This window comes from Chrysemys picta, chromosome 8, assembly GCF_011386835.1.
Source record: "Chrysemys picta bellii isolate R12L10 chromosome 8, ASM1138683v2, whole genome shotgun sequence".
Classification (NCBI taxonomy): domain Eukaryota; kingdom Metazoa; phylum Chordata; order Testudines; family Emydidae; genus Chrysemys; species Chrysemys picta.
In genome coordinates this window covers 5,149,524-5,175,818 of record NC_088798.1, presented here as the reverse complement: position 1 = coordinate 5,175,818, position 26,295 = coordinate 5,149,524, and the positions used below count along the sequence as shown (strand labels likewise).

General features: G+C 48.0%; 1 protein-coding gene across 1 annotated transcript; it reads left to right on the top strand.

Moving 5' to 3' along the window:
- Positions 1-249: 249 nt before the first annotated feature.
- Positions 250-26,031, top strand: LOC135972070 (vitamin D3 hydroxylase-associated protein-like). The gene is made up of 15 exons (XM_005311747.4): positions 250-858; positions 2,835-2,948; positions 4,473-4,616; positions 6,892-7,025; positions 7,371-7,577; positions 8,304-8,344; positions 9,107-9,231; positions 9,529-9,654; positions 10,801-10,898; positions 12,368-12,467; positions 15,416-15,459; positions 18,857-18,896; positions 20,318-20,426; positions 24,428-24,573; positions 25,750-26,031. The coding sequence occupies exons 1-15, from the start codon at positions 649-651 to the stop codon at positions 25,933-25,935; spliced, it is 1,824 nt and encodes a 607-aa protein (XP_005311804.2). The 5' UTR covers positions 250-648; the 3' UTR covers positions 25,936-26,031.
- The last annotated feature ends 264 nt before the right edge of the window (positions 26,032-26,295 follow it).

The following is a 26,295-nucleotide window of genomic DNA, read 5'->3' as shown; positions in this document are numbered from 1 at the left end:
GCGAAATAAACACGGAGGGTTTGATATGTTTTCCAAACCCTTTTTCCTCTGATGCTTTGTTCCAGCCACTCAATAAAAACACTTTGTTGCAAGGAAGCGGAGGGTCGCTATATCATGGGCTCCAGGTCCCCGAAGGGAGGAAACGCAGGGGCCCAAACCCAGCTGGAGCTGCAGGGGGATAAGTGGTTGGTACGCAGGGCAGTGTGCCAGGGTCCTGGTCTGAGAGTGGAAGAATTTTGGGGGAATCTCACGAGACAGGGTCAGGCAAGAGGGTGATCCGTGGAGAGGGGGCCTCAGGGAGACCAAACCAGGGACAGAGGTGCTGATTGTCTTGTACTCCTGAGGCTCTCATTGGTTCCCGTTGACGTTCAACATCTCATTCCAAACGGGACGGCCTCTTGGCCTTCTCAGAGGAGAAATGAAGTCCCCGCTCGGCTATCGCTGACGGGGCAAAGGTTCAGTGCCAGAGTGAAGTCCAGGGTTTAGGACGCCCAGCTCTGGAGTTTTATGCTCTCCTGTTTCAGAACTGGTCTCTAGCTGACTGCGCGCTGCAGGCGGTTAAGTAGCACCAGCCTTCGCCTGTCCTTTCCTGCTGCGCGCCCGAGCCCAGCGTATCAGCAGGCGTGAAGGCTGGGAGACGGTCCCGCTATGATCCAGGCAGATTGGAGGCTGCTCCTGCCTGAGGGCAAGGTCGATCCTCGCGCCGTGGTAGCCCTGCTCTGCGCCTCAGCCGCTGCGGTGCTGGCGCTGAGATGGGTGGCGCAGAGACGGATCCAGGAGAAGATGGAACAGGCAAGGAGGATGCGGGATCTCAGTCTAGAACGAATGGAGAAGGTGGCTCGGCGGTTTAAACAGCAGGTAACTTTTACCTTCTGGCCGGGGGTGGATTTGTGTCGCCTTAAACAAGTGGGTGGAGATTGTTCATTCCCTAAACGATCATTTGGGGCAAGATCATGCCGAGCAGCGGCCCACCTCAAGGGGGAGCTCCCTTCCGAATACAGTGATGTACCCCCTTTATCAGGTGCAGCCTGCTGCACCCCCATTCTCCATGGCCTCAGCCCTTCCTTTCCCTTTGGAGAGCCATGGGCCCTTGGTGTAACGCCCAGGCAAAGGGACTTTATTTCTGCTTAACTTTTGCAGACGAATGAGCAGAAGGGGTTTTGGCACACACTGCTGCAGTGTGTGTGTAGCTCTTAGATTGTAAGGTCCTTGGAGCGGAGAGTGTATAAACTGACAGTTATCGCTAGTTGCAAATTGCGGGCAGAAGAATGTGAAAATGTTTGGTTCTTTTTCCATCTAAATATTACCTTTTGAAAATGGTGACTGCGTCTCAGCTGAAAAATCAAGGCACTGACTAGACAAAGAGAAGGCTGTACAGAAAAGTAATGCAAGTATGTCACACGACTCAAAACGCTGAGGTTGCTGCAGCTCCTTGGACAAAGAGGTCATTAGTGGGTTTTCTGCATGAGAAGACGCTGTATTATTAACAGGAACTTGGCTGTCAGTTCTTCCTCCTCCTGCATGGTCTGTTGCATTGCAAGGCTACCTCTTTTAAAGTGCAACAGAGGGTCCTGTGGCACCTTTGAGACTAACAGAAGTATTGGGAGCATAAGCTTTCGTGGGTAAGAACCTCACTTCTTCAGATGCAAGTAATGGAAATCTCCAGAGGCAGGTATAAATCAGTGTGGAGATAACGAAGTTAGTTCAATCGGGGAGGGTGAGGTGCTCTGCTAGACTAACACAGCTACCCCTCTGATACTCTTTTAAAGTGAACATCTTGACAAAGCCCTGGCTGGGATGATTTAGTTGGGATTGGTCCTGCTTTGAGCAGGGGGTTGGACTAGATGACCTCCTGAGGTCCCTTCCAACCCTGAGATTCTATGATCTTTAAAAATCCCCTGTTGGAGGTGATTAGCAGAGCTAGGCAGAAATCATCCAGCAAAGTGATCGCTGATCAAAAATGGCAAAACAATTTCATAGGGAAACTGCTGCAAAGTTGCCTTTTACAAGACTCAAAATGGAACTCTCTTCTGGCTTGTTTCCTGCAAAATTTACCGTGATTCTTCTGTTGTTCCTAAACGTTTTTCTCTGCATCACTTTGTAAATCATTATCAGAATTTGTAAAATAAAATTTCTGCAGCTATTTCCCGCTCCCCTAATTTGCCCCGACACAGCTAACTCGATTATCTTACTCAGGGCCGGCTCCAGGCACCAGCCTGGCAAGCAGGTGCTTGGGGCGGCCGCTCCGGAGAGGGGCGGCACGTCCAGGTATTCGGCGGCAATTCGGCGGACGGTCCCTCACTCCCGCTGGGAGCAAAGGACCTCCCGCCGAATTGCCGCCGCAGATCAAGATCGTGGCTTTTTTTTTTTTTTTTTGGCTGCTTGGGGCGGCCAAAACCCTGGTGCCGGCCCTGATCTTACTAACTTATTTTGGCAGACCACCTGCTTGAGTGCTCTCGCTGAAATCCACCAACGTTGTTCTTTTTCGATAAGTCTCTGCTTTGTCCCATAATGTAACCAGAAGATAAGCGCCAATGCTGTAAGGAGCTTCACCTGGGCGGACTCACACAGAGTCCAGGAGAACGGACTCTACCATGTTGGTTGGGGATATATCTATTGAGGAGGAGGAGGAGCGTGGACTTAGGTAGGAGGAGCATGAAGAAATCAACACCAAGAGGTTTTTAATATTCCTGGGTGGTGTTTATAAGCTCACCCAGGGAGACAAGCTCATCCCTGCTGAAACTCTGAGTTACTCCCGGAGTGTAATTGATCCACTGTGTGTAGTATCTTTTCTGTAAACCTTCCCGGTGTAACAATGCCTCTACACCTTGTAGAACCCAGGGATACAGGCTGGTCACATCCTCTCCTTGCCACTTGTGGAGCTGGCTGAGAAACTGAAGGAAGGTTCCCTCTCTCCAGAGAGCGTCCTCTACACGTACATAGATCAGGTGAGTACAACAAGGTGTATTGGCCCTGTAAAGTTAGGAGGGGAAGCCTCTGTGTTTCTGCTGGGTAATGTAGTCTCGGGTGGAAAGAGAGGGAAATTACCACAGCGATGCTCAGATGTTCTGGTAATGGGGGGCAGTATGAAGCCCTAGGAAATTGCATGCAACGCACTGGAATTTTTAGCAGTGGAGAATGGGTACTGCACATGTCCTCTTAGGTGGGGTGTTTGCAGAAGAGACTGAAGTAGAAAAGCGAGCCGTAAATGTAACGTCGTCAGTAGACCCGCTCAGGAATTTTTTCAGCGAAAGGTTTTTTTTTTTTCATCGGAAAATGCCGATTGGTGGAAACAGAAACTTTTGGTGGGAAAGGGTTGGTTTGGATGAATTTTTTGACTTGACCATAGTTGAATTTTTTTCAATTGGCCAAATAGATGTTTCAATATTTTCTAAATGAAAAATTCTGGTTTCCCAGTTTGAAATGGCTTTTTGTTTCAAAATGTAAGCTAATGGCAGTTTAAAAAAAAATTAAGAAAGGGTTAATATCTAAATAAAATGTTGCAATTGACCCAAATCCCTTTTTTTCCTTTGGATTTTCAGTTCATGAAAATTTCAACTTTGTTCCATTTAGGATGAGAAAAAAATTTATGGGACAAGAAAATCATTCCCCACCCACCACTAGTCATTGGAAGTGGGGATAAAACCCAGGACCTTTGGATCTAAAAGTGGGTGCCACTTTGCATGAGCTAAAACCTCTTTTAGCTCCTCTTACCCAAGCCTGTAGAAGACTCATCATTTATGCATGGCCCAGCCACTAGAGGGTGACAGAGCACCACACAAACATGAGCTACGTTCTCCAGGTGCATTCTGGGAAGTTGGGTATCTTGGCAGAGTGGGGGGGATTTGGTAAGGAGAGATGTAGTCTGGCACCTCTATCTCACCAATTGGAATTTGGCGCAGACTCATAGAACCTCAGTATTGCCAAGTCATGAGTCAAGTGCTAAAAATCAAGAGATTGGCTGGCTTAAAAATCCTAAGAATTAAATAAACATTGGGGTTCATTTTATTTGCCTTCTGGTATCTGAGCCCTTCTGATTGACATGCTCAAGCTTTTCTCTGCAACCACCAGGTATTATTTTTTAAAAATGAAAGTTGAGAGTCTCAAGTCATCACATGACTCCAGGAGCTGGGACTTTAAAAAAAACCCACCCTGTACGTTGCAAGAGTTGGCAACATTGGAGACCAAAAGTCATCACCATCTTAATAGCTGTTCGGTGGCCTATGTCAGATGAATAGGACAAGTGCTCAGAGCACAAAATTGTCCTAACAACTGATCACAATGAGCATACTTCTTAGCATACTCTCTCTATAGAAAGGCCAAGGACTGAATCTAAAGTCTGAACAATGAAGCCCCGAAGGTTTGGCAAGGTCTCTCTTTTCAACCTCAAATATACTGTCTTTATTCATTGTTATACCCCCTTCCCTTCTCGGTGTGTTTGCCCTGCTACTGTTCTCCGTGTCAACGGAAAGGCCTTGGAGGTGACCCGGGAGGTGAACTGTGTGACAGATTTTATGCAAGGCTGCGAGGAGCAACTGCGGGAAGTGCGAAGGCAGAAGGAGAGAGGGTTACTGTATGGGGTTCCCATCAGCCTCAAGGATCACATTGGCTGCAAGGTTGGCACGGTATTTTCTATAAACTGCTGGTCTGTTGACTACCTTGTACCATTCTAAGTAAGCACAGATGTTCATAAAAACCTGAGAGTTTAGACCAGGGGTCGGCAACCTACGGCACGCGGGCCAAACACGGCACGCGGGCCGATTCTGAGTGGCACGCGGCCTGCCCGGTGAGAGGAGGAGGGGCCAGAAAGCGCCACGCTGGGGGAAGAAGGGGGGGGGAGCTTGGCTGCTGCAGGACCAAGCTTCTGCCTCCTGCCCCCGCAGGGGAGAGTGGTGTGGGGGGGTCCCGGCCCCCAGCCCCACTCAGCCCCCCGCCCACCGCTCTCCCCTGTGGGGGCAGGAGGCAGAAGCTTGGTCCTGCAGCAGCCAAGCTTCCCCCCTCCCCCGCTTCTTCCCACAGCGTGGTGCGTTCCGGCCCCTCCCCCTCACGCTCCCCCTCCCTGCCGGCGATGGCCCTAGCGAGGTGACGGGGAAGAGCGGCAGCGTGCACACAGCTCCGTAGAGCGGGCAGAGAGAGGTAGGGACGGAGCCTGGGGGAAGGGGGCGGAACAGGGCATATCCCTCCCAGCCCCCTGCCATGAGCCGCTCAGTGCATAATTCTACATTTGTAAGTTCAACTTTCATGATAAAGAGTTTGCACTACACTACTTGTATTAGGTGAATTGAAAAATACTATTGCTTTTTTACAGTGCAAATATTTGTAATAAAAAGAAATATAAAGTGAGCACTGTACACTTTGTGTTCTGTGTTGTAATTGAAATCAATATATTTGAAAATGTAGAAAACACCCAAAAATATTTAAATAAATGGTATTCTCTTATTGTTTAACAGCGCAATTAATTGCGATAATTTTTTTTAATCGCTTGACAGCCCTACTAATAAGATTTCTAATGCACGGCCTCAACCTTTGAACGGCTTTCGATGAGACTCTTTAACAGACTCCGGGGTATCACCCATCTCTTCGCTCTGTGAAAACTGGCCAAATCCTTAGCTCATGTAAATCAGGCAGTTCCGCTGAACTGGGAGCTTTGCATCAACTGCAGATCTGGCCCTTCATGTCTAGCCCTTTCCGAAGGAAGGGAAGTTTAACTTAAATGCTCGACTGATCCCACCACCATGTCGCCTAATTTATAGCATCAAAGAGATGGGCCGGATGCGTGGGACCTGTGGACATACCTTGCTTTGCAATGGACACTGCAATAAGACACCTGCAGCTGCCCATGTCCGCTGGCTTGGTTTCACAGGGCTCAGGCTGGGGCTAGAGAATTGCATGGTAGGCATCCGGGCGTGGGCTGGAACCTGGACACTGTAGCCTCTCCCCTTGCAGAGAACCAGAGCCTGGGCTCCAGCCCAAGTCCAGATGTCTACACTGCAGTTTTATAGCCCCACAGTCCAAGCCCTGTGAATGGGAGTCACCTGACATGGGCCAGCTGTAGGTGTTCTATTGTAGTGTAGACATACCCTCCGAGACACGGACATAACTGGTGGTTTCTAGCTGCCCTGAACGTATTGTAGAGGCCTCATCATCCAGCTAACAGCACAGAAGCCAGCCACACTCTGGCCTGGTCAATATGGGAGAACAGAACATCAGAAAGAAATGGAAACTCTTTGAGGACAGTGTGTTATCCTGGAACTGGGGAGTCGCAAGCCATGAAAATGAGCCATGGAGAAGAACCAAGGATTGGTGAAGAACCCTTGGGGTGGATAGTATCATGGATAGTATCATGGATGCCACAATGCTCAAAGAAGGTCTTCAGTGCTGTATACACGCAGATGTAATAACAGAATCGAAATATGGACAGGTTCCAAGAAGAGGCTAAAATCTGGACAAATGACACATGGTGAAAATGTGTATGACGCTTGATAGCTCATGAAAATCATCTTGAAGATGGTAAAGCTGCAGAGACCATGTACTGACTGGCCATGTAGCAAGAAGAGGGATGGAGGATGAGCTAGACTTATAGTGAAAAGTTTAGCAGTAGGCAACAGGTGCAACAATATACGCCCTTGGGGAGGAAGGTGAATGCTATCTGGTTACCTTTGCAGGTCCATTTTGTTCAGTTCTGATGATGCTTGGTGGCCGAGTGGGGAGACCACTTTCCTCCAGCTGTTCCTTGTGACAAAGAGCCTCAGAATTAAAGAGTGGGGGGGTCTTCTATTTTCTTTTTACCAATAGGGCTGACATGTCTCGCTCCTGGGGGGGAAAATCTACCAGCTCCCAACCACGTCAGCCCAGCATGTCTAATGAGCTTTGTTTCCCACTCCCCCAAAGGGTCACGTCTCCACCGGTGGCTTGGTGCAATTTCTCGGCCGAGCGGAGGAAGAGGACAGCGTGATAGTCCAGGTTTTGAAGAGGCAGGGGGCGATTCCGTTTGTGAAAACCAACGTCCCGCAGAGCATGATAAAGTAATAGCTTGTTCTCTGTATTACAGCTGTCCCCGGCCCCCCATGCCTCCTTCATTCGGCTCCTTAAAGAAATCGGGCAAGTGAGACGTTGGCTTGGCTCTCTTCTCCCTTTCGGCACTTCTCCTGCAGAATCCATTCCTCCCACCTCCAGCGCAGGAGAAAAGTTACCTGCTCTCCAGCTTCTTATCACCACGCCACCTTCACTCCCCTCCTTCAGTCCAGCATCATCCGCAAACCTTTCCCACATTGATATCCCGCACTGGCCCGTCTCCGCACCCTGAACTCTCGTTATGTGTGAGGAGATAGAAATAATTAACAACCAACCCGCTCCTTTCCTCTCTCCAGCTACGATTGCAGCAACTTGATCTTCGGCCAGACGGTGAATCCGCTGAACCACCAGAAAAGCCCCGGCGGCTCCTCCGGAGGGGAGGGGGCGCTGATTGCCGGAGGAGGCTCCGTCCTGGGCTTTGGGTCAGATGTCGCCGGAAGCATCCGCCTGCCGTCCAGCTTCTGTGGGCTGTGCGGGCTCAAGCCAACGGGCAACAGGCTGAGGTACGCGCTGAAGTAGAAAACGACCATGTGACAACTCGTGAAATCTGTTTTACTAGTCAGTGAAGCCAGGCATCGGGTGTCCCCAAGGCACGGTTGTGCCCTGCATAACCATTGTGTTATGGCTGCTTCCCTGCCCAGAGGCAACAAGCAGTGATGCGTAGGTGCTAACTTGGGAATAATTGAGTCAGGGGAGTTGCTCCATTCATGGCAGCCTGACAGGTGGGGCTGCTAGAAATTGATGTTGGACCTCCTTGTCTCTGGGCCTGGACGGTATTTTGTATTTCCTGATTTTCAAAGGGTGAAGTTTAGCCACCCTTCCCGTCCTGGAAGGGTACAAGGCACCACTGAGCAACTGTAACTCTTTGTTAACTAAATTTGGGGGCGTTTAATAGAGACAAGCATTCACCTGCCCTTTTCAAAGGGTGTGGACTATCCTTTGCAGAGGAAGCTTAGATTATATCCACGAGGGACGATATAGGCCAATTTATCCTGTACCCATCTTTGGATCCACTTACCTCAGCTCTGTCCTCCCACGTTGCTCCTGCTTTAATAAGACCCTTTGCTATAGACCAGATACAGGGCTGCGCATGTTGGTAACACACGTACCAAGTAGCACCTGTAGTCCTGTTTCGGTAGCAAGTGCGGTATCTACAACTCAGGCAGAGCTATCCCTTCCGAATACAGTTAACTGTTGCTCATTTTTCTCCCATTTTATATATTTCATAGCACTCTTGGTCTCACCAGTCCGATAACCGGCATGAAATCAGGTGAGTCCGTCCAGGTTAGAAAATAGAACCCGGTTACCTGGAGGATAACATATGGATGCTAGTTAAAGACACGGTTGGTTGATAACAAGTTCTGAGCAGGGAAAATTGGAAGAGGTGGTTAGCCAGATCCTGGCCCCTGCTGCAGCCCCTTTGTGCTGTCACTTTCCATTTTTATTAGTGGTGAGTAGGTATTTTAAGAAATACGACACTGTCCCTTTAAATTTCACACTTCATGCTGTACAGAAGAGGATCTTGACAGTCCTGATTCTTTTGATGACTAAGCACAAGATTGTCTGCTATGTCCAGCTGTCTCTGGGTGCAGCGCAGAGGGGTGTGTTGTTGGGGAGCTGGGTAATGGCATTCTGATTCTCTGCCTGGCCTGGCCCCAGATACAAGTTAGAGCAGCCTGGGGATTGCCCTAACCTGCGCCAGCTGGCGTGGGGTCCCTAAGACCAGTCGGAGATTGCCAGAGCAGGTTGCACTCTGGCCATCCCTCTGGTCTGGGGAACGGCAGGTGGCTCTGGGGTCTCCTCCCTGCTGGGGCGATCCCCAACAGGGAGATTACAGACATCTTCTGCGCCTTTTGCTCTGCCTGCTGCAAAGGAAACAGAGTAGGATCGAGGATCTGGCCCCAAGCGTTTGACCCACCATGCCCTGTGTTGTGGAACAGCCTTCCCTGCGTTAGCCAAGAGATGGACTATGTAACGGGGCACCTCTGCATTCCATCTTCGGTGACGGGCGTCCTTGCGTTTCTGGTTGCAGTTACAGGAACGGTCGGGCCAATGGCGAGGGACGTGGACAGCCTGGCTCTGTGCATGAGAGCACTCCTATGTGACGACATGTTCCGCCTGGACCCCACCGTGCCACCCCTGCCCTTCAACGAGGAGGTAACAGACCCAGACTGCTCCTCCATGAGGGAGCCTCCATGAGAGATGGTGCCATGGATGAAAACATCCTAGTCTTTGCAAACCTATGATCTGTATTCTGGAAATAGCCCCATTGAACCAACTATGGGCAGACCATCTTAGAACATGGTTTATTGTTGGACAGAACCTCAAGTCACCCACAGCTGAGCCACCTGGCAGTGACCACTGTCCAAGACAGGATACTGGGCTAGATGGACCTTGGGTCTGACCCAGTCTGGCCGTTCCCCCATTCCTAAGCGAAAGCTCCTCTGCTTCCAGGTGTACTCCAGTTCAGCCCCTCTTCGGATCGGGTATTACGACGGAGACGGCTATTTCCAGCCCTCACCCAGCATGAGACGGGCTGTCCAGGAAACCAAAAAGCTTCTCCAGGAGGCAGGGCATACGGTACGTTTCTTGGGCTGAGTGCTGGCCTGAGGGCCAGGGATTGCCAGAGTTCTAATCCCAGTAGTAACATAAAACATGATGCATGTGTAGTTTGATAGCACCTAGGAACCCCAGGCAGAGACTAGGGCCCTATTACGCTAGGTGCTGCACGAACACCGGACAGTAAACAGTCCCTGATCCAAAGAGCGTATCATCTAAATAGACAAGAGAGAGACAGCCTGGAGGGAGGGGTAGAACGTACAAGTTAGCAGGAACAATGTGATGGTGGCAAACATCATGTTAATTCCACAGGGGTTTTTTAGGGAGGTGGATTTACTTAAGTGGTGATCAGTTAAATAGAAAGAAGGGAAGGGAGGGGGACGAGGCAGGGGAGAAAAGCGTTAGAGGGTCAGGTGGCTTTGGACAAATCATGTAGTTCTCCACTTGCCTGGCCCCTCCATCTGCCAAATGGAGATAATGCTTATTCACTAACCTGTTGTGAAGATTAGAAAGTGAAAAGCTTCATTCAATAGTCTTTGTTCCCAGCCTCCACTCTCTCACTAGCCTCGTGGGCCCACTGGTCTGACTTTGACGTCTCAAAATCATCGTCAAGTCGAAATTCTTTCCATATCTCCAACCATGGCTCGGGCTTCCAAACAGCCGTGGGTGCCAGTTCCCCATAATATTGCTTATGCTTCTGTCCCAACGAATATCAAGACATCTGAACCTCTATGGCTCCCTGGTCTCGCTGTCCCTTAATCCAGCTCATGTTTGCCAGGCAAAAGGGCAACTCTCTTCAGGGGACACAAGTCAGAGGTCGGGGCAAGTTTTGATATCATCAGGGAGACCCAGGTTAATGAGAGTTTGAACCTGGGACAATCAGTACCAAAGCCCCTCTACCACTTGAGTAAAGGAGTCATTTCATTAGCTACCGGAAGTAGTAGGCTGTTATCCATTCTGGACCAGCCACTAGAGGGGGCAGTGACACACACTTTGCAGATGTGTTCCACCATTAGTGTTTAGGGAAAATGCATCTGGGCCCCCGCGGCTAATCTGAATTTGGAACAAGCTGAGGCCCCTTGTTTGCTTCTCTAGCAAGGTTTTCACAAACATATATTTTTGTCTGATGTCTTTGCCTCCTCTTGTGCCACGATGGTTTTCATGCAGCTCATCCCTTTTACCCCCCCTCGGATTGATTACGTGGTGGACGAGCTTTTCACCAGAGGCCTCTTTTCTGACGGAGCTGCAAATCTGTTGGACAAATTGTAAGTAAATCCCGTCGTCTTTGAACAGGGCTGGCGGCTGATTGCTTTGGCTCAATGGGTCGTGCAGGCAAGGGGGCGTGAGGAGGAACCGGCAGACAGGTTCCTTCTGCAAGGAGGCCGGGTTTGGTTCGCCTGGAATTAACATGGAGGATGGGTTGTCTCTGCGTGTCCTGTTGTCCTGCTGAGACTCTTCTGAGAAATGCCATTAAGAAACTAAGATTGTGGCTTCCTGGTCCATACTAGTTTGGGATAATTTACAGGATGCTAAACCGAGAGTAAGCTCTGTCGGTCCCATTATTTTCACTTCTAGTGGGTGCTGAGTTTCAATTGTTTAGGCTAATCAACCTGCCTGTTATACTTGTATATCATCGTCTGCCACATCACGCTAACCTGAATTATATTCGTCCACACTCTCAACGGGTCCGGTGCTGTAGCATCAAAGCACCATTGAGACCATTAGGAATCGCATCATTTCTGTGGGGTAGGACTATATTCTCCACTTCTTCATCATCTGCACCGCTGTGGTTGTTCTTGGTCTTCTGTCTCCATGACTGCTGGCCGTTCTGCTCTTGTGGTTCGATGGAGAAGGCTTCTCAAAGAGAAGAGTCTGAAAGGGATTGAAGCTCATTCTAATCCCTGGTGGTAGGGAATTGCATGGCTGAGGGTCCTTCACTGACTGTGTCTAGCCCCAGTGAGTTTCATGGTGGGCTCCATCCGCTGCGGCATCCTGCCTGATCACAGCTGTCAAGATAGGTTTCGGAGAGTGATGTGGTCTCTGAGATATCTGGGCCCCACCCCACTTTACACAGCGGCATCCGAATTCCAAAGCAAAATATGCTGCCGGATGTATGCAGTACTCTGCATCTCAGAGCATCTCCCCAAACCAGCACAATCCATGTACAAACGGGGAAAGGCCAGGAAAGAAGGACAATGGTCTTGTGGCTGAGGCGCTAGACTGGGACTCGTGATTCCTGGTTCTGGCACAGACTCCTCACGTGACCCTACCCATGTCATTTAATCTCCGAGTGCTTCAGTTGCTCCAGCTGCAACAGGGGGAGGATAAGAACAGGATTGCGTGAGGTTACGTTGACTCATGGTGGAAGTGCTCAGAACTAGGGTGCGGGGACATGTAGGTAGAAGGCCAGCAGAGTGAAGGCAAGTCCCAAGGGGTGTAAAAACAAAACAAAAAATCCCGCAAAAATGGAAAATACTCCATAGTCTACCCAAAAATGCAAATAAATATAGGAAATGATGCATTCATGTCATGTTGCAAAGAGTTATTCTGGAGCATCTACCCTTACACACTAAGCAATGACTTCTGTTATGCTCAGGGGTTCAGAATTTGATACCTTGGGTTGGTGCCTGGGTGAGTTGTCGTTTTACTATTTAAAGATGCTAAAATGTCGGTTGGGAAGTGGCACTCTACAACTGGATTGGCCTGACTGCCTCCTTTCTCCCTCACTTCTCAGCAAAGGGGACATTGTGGATCCGACCCTGAAATCGCAGATCAACTGTTACCGTCTTCCCATTCTGGTGAAGAAGATTCTGGCCCTCATCTTAAAGCCTGTGGTAAGTCACCTCGATGTGTATCCTCTTCGCACGCTTATTGCGGTGGGAGATGCTCAAACGTCTACAGGCTGGGAGGGTTCCCACAGATGGAGAAGGAAGACCCTCTACCTTGACACCTTGGGATGCATTAGGCGAGGTATATCTAGTAGGGATAAGGAGGTCCTGCTTCCGTTGTACAAGGCGCTGGTGAGACCTCATTTGGAGTACTGTGTGCAGTTCTGGTCTCCCATGTTTAAAAAAGATGAACTCAAACTGGAACGGGTGCAGAGAAGGGCCACTAGGATGATCAGAGGAATGGAAAACCTGTCGTATGAAAGGAGACTAGAGGAGCTTGGGTTGTTTAGTCTGACAAAGCGAAGGCTGAGAGGGGATATGATTGCTATCTTTAAATATATTAGAGGGATTAATACAAGGGAGGGAGAAGAATTATTCCAGCTTAGTACTAACGTAGATACAAGAACGAATGGATATAAACTGGCCGTGGGGAAGTTCAGGCTTGAAATTAGACGAAGGTTTCTGACCGTCAGAGGGGTGAAATATTGGAACGGCCTTCCGAGGGAAATGGTGGGGGCGAGGGACCTGTCTGGTTTTAAGATTAAGTTAGATAAGTTTATGGAGGGAATGGTTTAATGGTAAAACATAGAAGTCAAGGAAAACCAAGCAATGGTAGGTAAATAGCATAATGGCTAAAAGGGGTCAGGATGGAGACTCTTGCCTATATGCTCGGGGTCTTACTGATCGCCATATTTGGGGTTGGGAAGGAATTTTCCTCCAGGGCAGATTGGCTGAGCCTCTGGAGGTTTTTCGCCTTCCTCCGCAGCATGGGGCAGGGATCTCTAGCAGGAGGGTCTCTGCCGATTGAAGTCACTAATAACAGGATTGGGGACTTCAGCAGCAGAGTCCAGGGAAGGGGTAGGGACGGTTTTATGGCCTGCAGCATGCAGGGGGTCAGACCAGATGATCATAATGGTCCCTTCTGACCTTAAAGTCTATGAGTCTATGAGTCTATGACACTTCTTTTCTGCTTAGTGTTAGTTTTGGGCCTAGATTCTCCAAGGTGGTACCTGGGAGTTAGGCCACTAAATACTTTTGATGATCTGGGTGTTAGTGCCCAGTAGGCGTAAAGGGTGAAATTCAATGACATGCAGAGGTCTACATACTACTAGAGACCTCAAAGACAGGTCGAGGTGGGTCTGAAGTTGCATAAGAGCCTCTTGCTGGCCTTCTGCACCACTTGTGAATGAGCCTATAGTATGTTCCCCTTCCATGGTTCTATGGCCAATATACCTTGTACAGAAAGAGCTCTTTGAAACCAGTTGTGTTGCCCTTAGCCATACGCCGGCAGGGAAGGGATAATATTTTTGATGGAAGGTGTCTCTGTACAGCCCCATTCAGGTAATCTCCCAGAAAGAACTGAGCAGGGATGCATGGCTCCCATTGGCTGTGTACTGAATTCCTGATTGTTTTTCCCCCCCTCCTCATTGGAAAATGAGATTGCGAACAAGTATCCAAAGAGCATCTATACAGCAAGCATTGGTGGTCAAGTCCCGGACCCTATTTGCCGTGTTCCGCTGTTGCGATATAAATCAGTCTGAAGCAATTCTGGAGTCTTGGTGTAAAACCAAAGCTATTTACTCCAATTTGATTTGAATGAGAACTTGTATTTAGGACCATTTCCCTTACGGCAATCATTGTGTCAAGAAGATGGTTCTCCTCCTTCTGTCCTAAACCCTCGCCTAGTGGGTCCAACAGGTGAATCACAATAAAACTATGCGCTTCTTGCTTCATGCAGTGGCCTTATCACAGAGCAGAACAGGTCATTCAGGACAGTAATAATCACAAACCTTACGGAACTGGCGGTAGGTTACCATTTCTTCCTGCTGATGATCAGATTTAGAGCTTAGCTATAAACAGTTAAATCCCAAAGGTGGGAGCAATCCTCAGCATTTTGCTATGAAATTTTTCTCTAGCAACTCATGGTGGACAGTTCTGGATCCCAGTCGCAGATATCCTAAGGCCTTGGGAGTGTTTGGATCTGGGTTTTTCGTTTGGATCGCTCTCTAATAAATATGCATAGCGTTTCATCATTTTAACGATTGCTCGTTACAGTATTTCCTTGCATTGTTTTAAGGGCACCGTCCGGTGTGTCTGCTTATTCAGAGCCACTTCACTTACACTCAGGTCTTGTCTGAATCAACAGTTAGTCCATGACAAACGGGGGTGTGAATCTACCATACAATGAACTGTCCATGTGGATCCTGCTGATGCACACTAACAGTTCCGTAGTGTGCTCTGATCTAATACCCATTCACAGTGGGACTAGATGAACGCACACTAAGGCACTGTTAGTGTGCGTCAGCAGGATCCATGCAGACAGTTAGTGCGTGGCAGGCTAGTGCAGGGTAGATTCACACCCTATCTTGCTGCAGACTCACTGTTCATGTAGGCAAGCCCTTAGTAACTCCAATGATGGGTGCAGATTAAAAAACGTCATTGAATCTGGAAGTTACAAAGCCTGGGGAAATGGGTACATGTGACAGGCAAAGCAATGCAAAAGCACGTTCCTGTTTTCTGGCGTTGATGTGTATTTTAGGGTGTCTCATGAACACTTCTGCTTATACTGTTGTTCTGCAAAGGGCAGCTGTTGGGTTTTATCTTGGGGAAACTGTTCATGAAATACGGTACAGTAAAAAAGGGTACTCTCTGAGAAGCACATATGTTCACTATGGCATTGCTGATTGTTCACAAGCCAATGCACTATTTATATTGCTTTAATGGAAGACTGGAGAGCAGACAGACTTCATTACACAGGCCTGCTTTGGTTGGGCCTTGGCAGCATTTGGTTTTCATGGAAGGCTGAAGCAGACTAGCTGATTTCTTCTGAACAATGCCGCTTTTGACTGCCCTGCCCTGTGACCCACTCATTCCAAATGTTGTTTCTCTCCAAGTATCCACGAATCGCCAGAGATCTGAACGCGCTGTGCGGAGTGGGGTAAGTGGCTCTGTAAAAAGCACCTGTGCACCATCAAATGAAGGTATGTAGAAAGGGGGCCTTTGTCGTGGTATCAGAAGTGGAAAGGAAGCCAGTATCTCCTGAGGAGACTAGATGTATTTTAACACCTTCCTTATACGGATCAAGGCTGGACAGCTCATTTTTATTTATACTGGAGGCCTGATATGACCTCCGGGAATGTAGAGCTCCCTGTTCTTGCTTGGGTTTTGGTCTGTGCTCTGTGCTCTGCTTCTTCTGCGCCAGACTAGACTGCTGTCTCCTAGCGGGGCAAAATACACATCCCTGGCCCGGGGAATCCCTGCTTTAGCTCACAAAGGTACTTGGATAGCAGTCCATGAGGTATGAATTGTAAATCGCAGTTGGATGCTGGTCTGTACCCAGACTGCGCTTCCACTTCCAGCTCGTAGCTGGTGTCTGAGCTTGTGAAACATACTGAAGAGTTTGTGTGTTGTGTTGCATGTGAAAGTCCATTGGGAACATACTTTGCAAGCCAGGAGCTGGACCCAAAGCTCATTGAAGCCAATGGAAAGGGTCCCATTAACTTCAGATCATAGAATATCAGGGTTGGAAGGGACCTCAGGAGGTCATCTAGTCCAACCCCCTGCTCAAAGCAGGACCAATCCCTAGACAGATTTTTGCCCCAAATCCCTAAATGGCCCCCTCAAGGATTGAACTCACAACCCTGGGTTTAGGAGGCCAATGCTCAAACCACTGAGCTATCCATCCTTCCCAGGATTCCAGAATGCTTCCCCGTGTGTAAAGCCTGATGGAGCTCCATTGAACTGTGTTGAGGTCTTTTCCATTTGCCCTAATGTAAATTAGATCATGCCATTAAGCCTTTGCACTTTTATTCTGTATGTGTTGAATGGAACTGCCCCAGCTTGTATATCACATAGAAATAGCAAAAAAAAAAAAAAACAAGGCATCCTTGTGGCACCTTAGAGTCTAACAAATTTATTTGGGCATAAGCTTTCGTGGGCCAGAACCCACTTCATCGGATGTATCAAGTGAAAAATAGCAGGTAACGTTTCTTTTCCCTGAATCCCATTCTGAGGGCAATATGCTAATCTAATAATCTCTAGCTGTTCTCACCCTCAGATCTCCAAGTGCTTTACCAAGGAGGTCAGTGTCATTATCCCCCATTTTACAGTTGGGGAAACTGAGGCAGGGAAGTGCCAAGAGCCAGGAATAGAACCTAGATCTTCTGAGCCTCAAGGGCCATGAAATCATTCAGTAAATAATGGAAATCCTTACATTTGTGTGTATATGACTAATGAGGACGTCTTCTTTTTCAATTTTCTTTCTATTATTCCACTGAAAAACAGTAATTACAAAATTAGCCATGATTCCCAGAAAAAAGATAAATAGGTGGGATTTTATACATATAAAATGATGGGGTCTAAATTAGCTGTTACCACTCAAGAAAGAGAACTTGGAGTCACTATGGATAGTTCTCTGAAAACATCCACTCAATGTGCAGCGGCAGTCAAAAAAAGTGATCAGAATGCTGGGAATCATTAGGAAAGGGGTAGATAACAAGACAGAAAATATCATATTGCCGCTATATAAATCCATGGTACGCCCACATCTTGAATACTGCATGCAGATGTGGTCGCCCCATCTCAGAAAAGATGTATTGGAATTGGAAAAGGTATAGAAAAGGGCAACAAAAATGATGAGGGGTATGGAACGGCTTCTGTATGAGGAGAGATTAATAAGACTGGGACTTTTCAGCTTGGAAAAGAGACGACTAAGGGGGGATATGATAGAGGTCTATAAAATCATGACTGGTGTGGAGAAAGTAAACAAGGAAGTGTTATTTACTCCTCATAACACAAGAACTAGGGGTCAGCTAATGAAATTAATAGGCAGCAGGTTTAAAACAAAGAAAAGGAAGTATTTCTTCACACAGTGCACAGTCATCCTGTGGAACTCCTTGCCAGTGGGTGTTGTGAAGCCAAAAGTCTAACTGGGCTCAAAAAAGTATTAGACAAGTTCATGGAGGATAGGTCCATCAATGGCTATTAGCCAGGATGGGCAGGGACGCAGCCCCATGCTCTGATTGTCCATAGCCTCTAATTGCCAAAAAACTGGGAGTGGACAACAGGGGATAGATAACTCAATAATCGCCCTGTTCTGTTCATTCCCTCTGAAGCACCTGGCATTGGCCACTGTCAGAGGCAGGATACTGGATGGACCATTGGTCTGACCCAGTATGGCCGTTCTTATGATTTCACTACATGTACGTATCTGTGGGAGTATTGACTCACCACAGTCACTCCCCCTTGTGGCTGGGCATGGTAAGGCAGACTTCCTCCTCTGACGCCCCCTGGGGATGGTCACCGCAGTCCCATGGTGGTCTGCCTCTTCTCGTCACTCGGCCCTCCAGCCAGGTCATCTTGTTTCCACCCCTTCCCGGCTCCCTAGGGTCTGTTAACAGATCCAACGGAAATATAAAGACAACTGAGTCTTCAGAACCGACTGGGCTTATCTGGCTGCAACCCAGTGACTTCGCATCAGTGTCTGGCACCTGTGTCTCGTTCCACCACACAGTGTACAGCTGGTGCAATTCTCCGGCTTCCCTTGGGCTTCAGGTTCACCTCAGGAGCAGCCGCTTCCCTGAAAGAGGGAGCTCACTACATCCTCTCCCCTGGGTCTCCTCCCAACAGAATGCAGAAAACTCCAAACAAACCCAGCTAAAGGAACCTCCGCCCATCCAGGCTCGAGCTGTTAGTCCTGGTGGGTTCTCCCCAGCTGTTAGTCCTGTTGTGGAACACTGACCCCTAGGGCTACTTCCCTGGACCCTTGCCCAGCTCCTCTTCTATAACTTCCCTGTGGTTCCTGTCCCAGAGTGAGGGGCCGCTAACCTTCTCCCTCCTGGGATTCTCTGTCCTGTCCTGGGTCTCCTCCTAGCTTTCACTTCCTTCTTTTATAGAGAAGACCCAGCTCCTCCCCAGATGGGTCTGATAACAAACCAAGCCTGACACACACCTCCAGGTGCAATAAAGTGGGCTGATTGTGTGCCGACTCCAGTTAACCTTTTTGCCCACCTGGGTGGGATTCACACCCCAGCACAATATCACAATGAGGCTAGGTGGGAATGGATTTACGTGAATTTATTGTGAATTTTGTCCATATGGCTGAGTGAAAAGAAATGTGATGACACCCTTTTAAAATAAATACTGAAAGGCTCTTTAAATGCATTCCTAGACATATTTAGCTCGTATCTTGTATGATTGCTTGATCTATATCATTGTCATATCGGTGGTCATTTGTGTTCTGTAATAATGACACTCATCATTTTAACGGCACTTTTATCTGCATTTTATTTATGTGATGTACTGACAACGACTAATTAATCCTGTCAATTTTCCAGATCAGCAAAAAACCTTTGGAAGCATCATGCTGCAGTGGCGGTAATGTTATTTTCTCACTAAGACCAATCATCAAGATTTCATATTGATATTTAAATGGTCATTTCAGCTACACAGTCAGTGCAATACTGAAACTGATCACGTGAACATAAATCAGACATACCTCGCTTTGAGAAACACGCATTCTAGAATAGGTGATGAGTGGACAGACAGAGCTTATATGCACAGAGGCTTCTATTCACTCAGGGGAGAGATGATCCTTCAGCCTGCTTTCTCCAAGCAGACATAGCACAAGAAGAACTTGTAATGAACAATTTCATGTATTTCCTCTTGAAGCAAATCCATAGCTTCAAACACTGGATACCCTTATTGCTAGTTAAACCACATGTAGCGGTATTGAGGCTAGAACCCAGAACCTAAGGATTCAAATACACAGATGGTCAGTACTTGAGTTCAGGGAGAATCTGCATGAGAGTTTGTGGCCTCTGTTGTACAGCTGGTTGGGAATTTTTGGACTAACTGTTTTCCCATTGGAAATGCCAATTAGTTGAAACTTCTCACAGCAACGTTATTGGTTTCAATGGAACATTCATCAGTTCCAAGATGGCTAGCCAATAGCCCAGTGGTTAGGTCATTCACCTAGGATGTAGGGTCTCTAGGGTCAAACCTCTGTTGTGCCTAATTTGGAGCAGGGATGTGATCCTGGCTCTCTCTCATATTAGGCAAGTGTCCTAACCACTGGCTATTCTGCAGTGTGTGTTGGTGTCTCACTCGTGATTTTTTTGTGAAAAAATTCTAAAGATCTCGCTTTTATTCCAGTGGGCAACAAAAACAAATGTCAGAACTTCAATTTTTTTTGCAAAACAGAATTCTTGGAGGCTTCAGCCACTAGTTGAAGATATATTCGTGCTTAAGCAAGTCTGATAGTCCACCCAGCAGAAGGCAGTCGTCCACATGTAAACCGGTACATTAGTAGAGGTGGCTGAAATTTTTCAAAACCACCTTTTTTCGAACCGCAAAATATTTTGTGAAAAATTGTCAGCGTCACAGACATGTTTTTTGTTGAGAAACACAACATTTTGAATGACATGGATAGTCAAAAATTTGAGTTTCCCAAACCCCCACTTTTCAGGAAAGAACAAATTTCAACATTTTGAAATTATTATTCCAATAGTTATTGACATGCTTTGTTGACCAAAATCTTGGTTTTCAGTGAACAAAAGATTTTTGATGAAAATAAAGAAAAAATGGGCCCACTTTGAACCCAGTGAATTGGAAATTACTTTGCAGTTCTGAAATTTTGGCCAAATTTTCATCTTTTGATCAGCTCCGTATGTTATGCTGTAGTCTTCCAGGAAGCACAAAGATGGGTGAAACAAAACCCCCAAGTTTTCAAAGAAAAGACAGATTGGCTACAACTGTAGCTTAGTTGCAACTGTCTCTCTCTCTCTCTTTCTTCCTAGGCTTACCGTACAGAATTCATTGCTAAATGGAGGGAGCTGGAGCTGGAGGTTATGTTGTGTCCTGCTTTGGGTCCAGCGTTTAACAAGGGCTATCCTGGGAAGCTATTGGGTAATCCCCGGCTATGTCTAACTCTTGCAATTCAGGCTGGTATGGTTGAGGTACTACCAGAAATGGAAGCAAGCTTTTCAAGGTTGAAAAACCTACTCAAAGAGTAGTTATCAATCATAGATCTGTAGGGCTGGAAGGGACCTTGAGAAGTCAAGTCCAACCCCCTGTGCTGTGCTAGGATCAAGGAAACCTAGACCATCACGACAGGTGTTTGTCCAATTTGTTTTCAATGATGGGGACTCCACAGCCTCCCTTGGAAGCCTGTTCCAGAGCTTAACTACCCCGAGAGTTAGCAAGTTTTCCCTAAGATCTAACCTAAATTTCCCTTGCTGCTGATTAAGCCCATTATTTCTTGTCCTACCTTTTGTGAACATGGAGAACAATTAATCACTGTCCTCTTTATAACAGCCCTTAACATATTTGAAGACTGTTACCAGTCACCCTTCAGTCTTCTTTTCTCAAGACTAAACATGCCCAGTTTTTTCAACCTCATAGGTCAGGTTTTCTAACCCTTTAATCATTTTTGTTGCTCTCCTCTGGACTTTTTCCACTTTAGTCACATCCTTCCTAAATTGTGGTGCCCAGTACTGGACACATTACTCCAGCTGGGGCCTCACCAGTGCCGAGTAGAATGGGACGGTTAACGCCTGTGTCTTACATACAACACTCTCGTTAATACACCCCAGAATCACATGAGCCTCTTTGCAGTTGCCTCACATTGATGACTCGTATTCAGTTTGTGAGTCACTGTAACCCCCAGGCCCTTTTCAGCAGCACTACCACAGATAATTATTCCCCATTTTGTAGTTGTGCATTTAACTTTTCCTGCCTAAGTGACGTCCTTTGCACTTGTCTTTATTTAATGGTTCACTGGCAAACTGGGCGGACGGATCTAGTGTGATCCCGCAGGCAGGGCCGGCTCCAGCATTTCTGCCACCCCAAGCAAAAAAAAAAAAAGCCGCGATTGGCGGCGGCAGTTCGGCGGCGGGTCCTTCGCTCCTAGAGGGAGTGAGGGACCTGCCGCCCCCGAATTGCCACAGGTGCCGCCCCTCTCCCTTGGCCGCCCCAAGCACCTGCTTGTTAAGCTGGTGCCTGGAGCCGGCCCTGCCCGCAGGGGTCTGTCCTAGGGCTGGTGCTACTCAATACTTTCACAAATGACTTGGATAATAGAGTGGAGAGTAGGCTTATAAAAACTTGCAAGATGACACCAAGCTCAGAGGAGTTGCAGGCACTTTGGAGGTAAAAGTGAGTTGGGTAAAAATGCCCTGACAGAAAGGACAGGCGAAGGTTTGTGGCTAGTGGATTATTATTGTGCAACAGTTTATAGAGCATTTGTTCAAAGCACAACTCAAGAGGCTTCCTTAGGGTGACCAGATGTCCCGATTTTATAGGGACAGTCCTGATTTTTGGGTCTTTTTCTTATATAGACTCCTGTTACCCCCCACCCCCTGTCCCGATTTTTCACACTTGCTGTCCGGCCACTGTAGGCTTCCTCAGCATTAGCAGATGAGTTAAGAAAGAAGACAGAAACCAATGAGCAATATCTGAAGTGAGCCTTGACATATTAATTGCACCATTGTGATCTGACTGTAAATCTAGCTACCGAGCAAGTGTTGTAGCTGCAAGGATGATATTGTTCTTCCAAATAGCCCAATCTCATTGTTCTTGCAAAGAGGGCTACAAAGTTTCTGCGGCTAAATACACCATGCAGATGTGGCAATCTCCTTCATGGGTCATCTTCAGAAATTGAACCTGACAGCTTCGGCAAAGATCTCTACCGCTTGAGCTAAAGGAATAACTCCTTTAGCTAGAAACAATAGTAGGCTGTTATCCTCTATGTGGACCAGCCACCTGAGGCAGACGCAGCATACGCTGTGTGTACACGTTACATAGACCGCTTGGCTTAGCAGAGAAGCTTAGTCTATTTAGACATGATTATTTTTAAATGTTTGTCTTCTAGCTTTGGCTAAGGAGGCATATGGCTCTGGTGGGGATAACCTTGGAATAAAGGAGGGATGTCTCCTCGGAGCTAGAAAGATGGTGACTAATTCATGGGCAATTGGATAAGAGAAACAAACATGACTATGGGGTTGGAGGGTTTGAATTAGGAGGAGTAATTGAGAGCCTACTCCAACGGGAAAGAGTCCCGTTGATTTCAATGGACTTGCATCAGTTCCTAAAAGAGCAAATGAGTCAGATCCTCAGCTGGTGCAAACAGATGTAGCTTCATCGATTTCAACAGTACTACGCTGATTTCCACAAGCTGAGAATCCGGTCCAATGTGTTCAGCTTGGCTAAATGTCCAGGAATGAGTCTGCCATTGTGCCGACAAGTGCAATACGTGCAGCATATGCTGGTTGGGGAGAAAGGGGAAAGGTAATGGGATGAAACGGAGCAAAATAAAACTTAGGCTGAATACCAAGAAATATTTGGCTGTGGAATAATGTCTCCAGGGAAATGATGGAGGTCCCAGCACTAGGCTAGCCTGGGCAAAGCTCTGGATGCTAATCTCCAGTATTGAACAATCCCTGGCTGGTAAGTGGATGTGATCTGGGAGGTTTTACCCATCTCCAGTATTCATGGATAACTATCTGAAGTTAATGGAGCGACACCTCCATTTAATACAAGCTGAGCTTTGTTCAGCTCCGTGTGAGAATGAGGAAGAGGTTATTGATTGCTGAGTCTTGAGCTTCTGTGGCATTATTCACAACGTCTGAGTAAATTGCACTGATTCATTGGATGAGGGCAGAATTCATTCAGTTATCAGGAGGGTCGGTGTGGACGCTAAAGCTGAATTGGCAGGAGGCCTCAGCCCAAGGCTGGGAGACTTCTGACTGCCACCGTCTTATAGAAATGTCCTGGAAAAGGTCATTGTCCAATGTCTCGTGGCCGCTGATCATTCATCACGAGTGAAGACTGAACCGTCCAGCAAATCCTCTGAGCGTTCTATTCCTTGGAGTAAGGACTTTGCCCAGAGCTGGGGTTCCAGATGCCAAGTGTGGCTCGACAGACTTCACAAAACTAAGTGATTGGGTAACAAAATGGCAAATTAAATTGAATGTGGATAAATGTAAAGTAATGCACATTGGGAAAAATAACCCCAACTATACATACAATATGATGGGGGCTAATTTAGCTACAACTAATGAGGAAAGAGAACTTGGAGTCATCGTGGATAGTTCTCTGAAGACATCCATGCAGTGTGCAGAGGCGGTCAAAAAAGCAAACAGGATGTTAGGAATCATTTAAAAGGGGATAGAGAATAAGACGGAGAGTATCGTATTGCCCTTATATAAATCCATGGTACGCCCACATCTTGAATACTGTGTACAGATGTGGTCTCCTCATCTCTAAAAAGATATACTGGCATTAGAAAAGGTTCAGAGAAGGGCAACTAAAATGATTAGGGGTTTGGAACGGGTCCCATATGAGGAGAGATTAAAGAGGCTAGGACTTTTCAGCTTGGAATAGAGGAGACTAAGGGGGGATATGATAGAGGTATATAAAATCATGAGTGGTGTGGAGAAAGTGAATAAGGAAAAGTTATTTACTTGTTCCCATAATATAAGAACTAGGGGCCACCAAATGAAATTAATGGGCAGCAGGTTTAAAACAAATAAAAGGAAGTTCTTCTTCACACAGCGCACAGTCAACTTGTGGAACTCTTTGCCTGAGGAGGTTGTGAGGGCCAGGACTATAACAGGGTTTAAAAGAGAACTAGATAAATTCATGGAGGTGAAGTCCATTATTGGCTATTAGCCAGGCTGGGTAAGGAATGGTGTCCCTAGCCTCTGTTTGTCAGAGGGAGGAGATGGATGGCAGGAGAGAGATCACTTGATCATTGCCTGTTAGGTTCACTCCCTGTGGGGCACCTGGCATTGGCCACTGTCGGAAGACAGGATACTGGGCTGGATGGACCTTTGGTCTGACCCAGTATGGCCGTTCTTATGTTCTTAATTGGAGACCTGATGATCAGAGCTCTTTCTGTTGTCTTTTCCCAGCTGCTACCTCCTACACCAATTTATACAACGTCTTGAACTTCCCGGCTGGGGTTGTGCCGGTCACCGCCGTCACGGAGGCTGACGAAGAAGAGCTGAAGAATTACAAAGGGCACTACGGCGACCCCTGGGATAAGAGGCTGAGAGAGGTTAGCTGACGTTACAGAGGGCGATTTCCAGATCAATACTAAGGGAAGCCTACCCTGCCAATCTGATTTCCCTCGGCGTGGTCGGGTGGGGAGAATTTCTCACACTCCTTAGCGATGAGGCTGCATTACAGGACAGGGTGAGGCAGAGGGCTGGGGAAGGGATGGGAGGCAGATAAGGTAACTTCGTTAACACTGAGCACATCGTAAAGCAGAACTCCATTGATTTCAGTGTCGCTCCCCTGATCTCCACCAGCTGAGGATCTGGCACCCCGTATCTCTACGCCTGTCTGCTAGCAGTGCTATTGACTTCAGGATGATTTAGTTGGGGATTGGTCCTGCTTTGAGCCGGGGGTTGGACTAGAGCAGTGGTTCTCAAACTAGGGCCGCTGCTTGTGCAGGGAAAGCCCCTGGCGGGATGGGCAGGTTTGTTTACCTGCCACGTCTGCAGGTTCGGCCGGATGCAGCTCCCAGTGCCCGTGGTTCGCTGCTGCAGGCCAATGGGGGCTGCGGGAAGCAGCGGCCAGTACATCCCTCGGCCTGCACCGCTTCCCGCAGCCTGCATTGGCCTGGAGCGGTGAACCGCGGCCACTGGGAGCTGCGATCGGCCGAACCTGCGGACACAGCAGGGAAACAAACCAGCCCGGCCCGCCAGGGGCTTTCCCTGCACAAGCGACGGCCCTAGTTTGAGAACCACTGGACTAGATGACCTCCTGAGGTCCCTTCCTCCCCTGATATTCTATGATTCTATGACTGCTCTAGATAGGCGACTCGTGGGAGGGACACAAAGGAGGGCACTAACTAAAGGGGGGACACGTGACCACCTCATGTGATGCCCCGCGCTCTCCCCATCCCATGTGGGGTTCTGCCCTCCTGCTGAGCCAGCTCCCCCTGGCATTTTCGGCTGCTCTTCCTCGCAGCCAGGCCCCAGAGCCACTCCCGGATGCTGCCCGGTGCACCAGGCAGCATGGCTGGAAGACCAGAGGCTCTGACCCCACCTCTTCCCTTCTGGCTCTGGCCTTGCCCCTTCTTCTCCCCACCCGGGCCGCTGGGGGCACTTGACCCTGGGGAGGGTCACTTGACCCTTTGTGCCCCTCCCACCCGTTGGTATGTGTTTCTGACTGTGCCGTCAGCGCCCGCGGGCCCTGGGTGACATTAGGACGCTTGTCTCCTCTGCAGGCTGTGGAAGGAGCCGTGGGGCTGCCTGTCGCCGTTCAGTGCGTGGCTCTGGCTTGGCAGGAGGAGCTGTGTCTGCGGTTCATGAAGGAGGTGGAGACGCTCGCCCGAGGGAGGAAGAGGAAAGTGGGACCCACTGATGATGATGACACTGACACGGACACTGACACTGACGATTTGAACTTATAAACCGAGTCACCTTCCTACTAAGACATGAAATAATGTGAGGACACCCCTGTGAATCGGACGGTTTCCCTTAGTGGTTAATAAACCTTTTCAAAAGCCCCTTCTCCTCGTTAACAATTCAGCCAAAGCCTGACTCTGTGCAATCAGTGCTTCATTTGCCTGTGTTCAATTTTTAACCAAAGGGTGGGAGAAGAGCAAAAAAGGATCAAACTCTCTCTGAAGGATCAATGAGCAGCAGGAAAACAAATTAAAAAAAAAAAAAACGTTCTAGGGAACACATCCATTCCCCAGTTTGCTCATTACTGCACCTGGGAGCCTGTGATTTTATATCACTGTCCGCATTTGCGATCAATATCTGCCAAT

Bases quoted from the DNA above. Each gene is read 5' to 3' on its own strand.
- LOC135972070 (XM_005311747.4), top strand. From the start codon at position 649: ATGATCCAGGCAGATTGGAGGCTGCTCCTGCCTGAGGGCAAGGTCGAT. The intron at 7,578-8,303 runs GTACGCGCTGAA...TATATTTCATAG, and splicing joins CCAACGGGCAACAGGCTGAG to CACTCTTGGTCTCACCAGTC. The intron at 12,468-15,415 runs GTAAGTCACCTC...TTTCTCTCCAAG, and splicing joins CCCTCATCTTAAAGCCTGTG to TATCCACGAATCGCCAGAGA.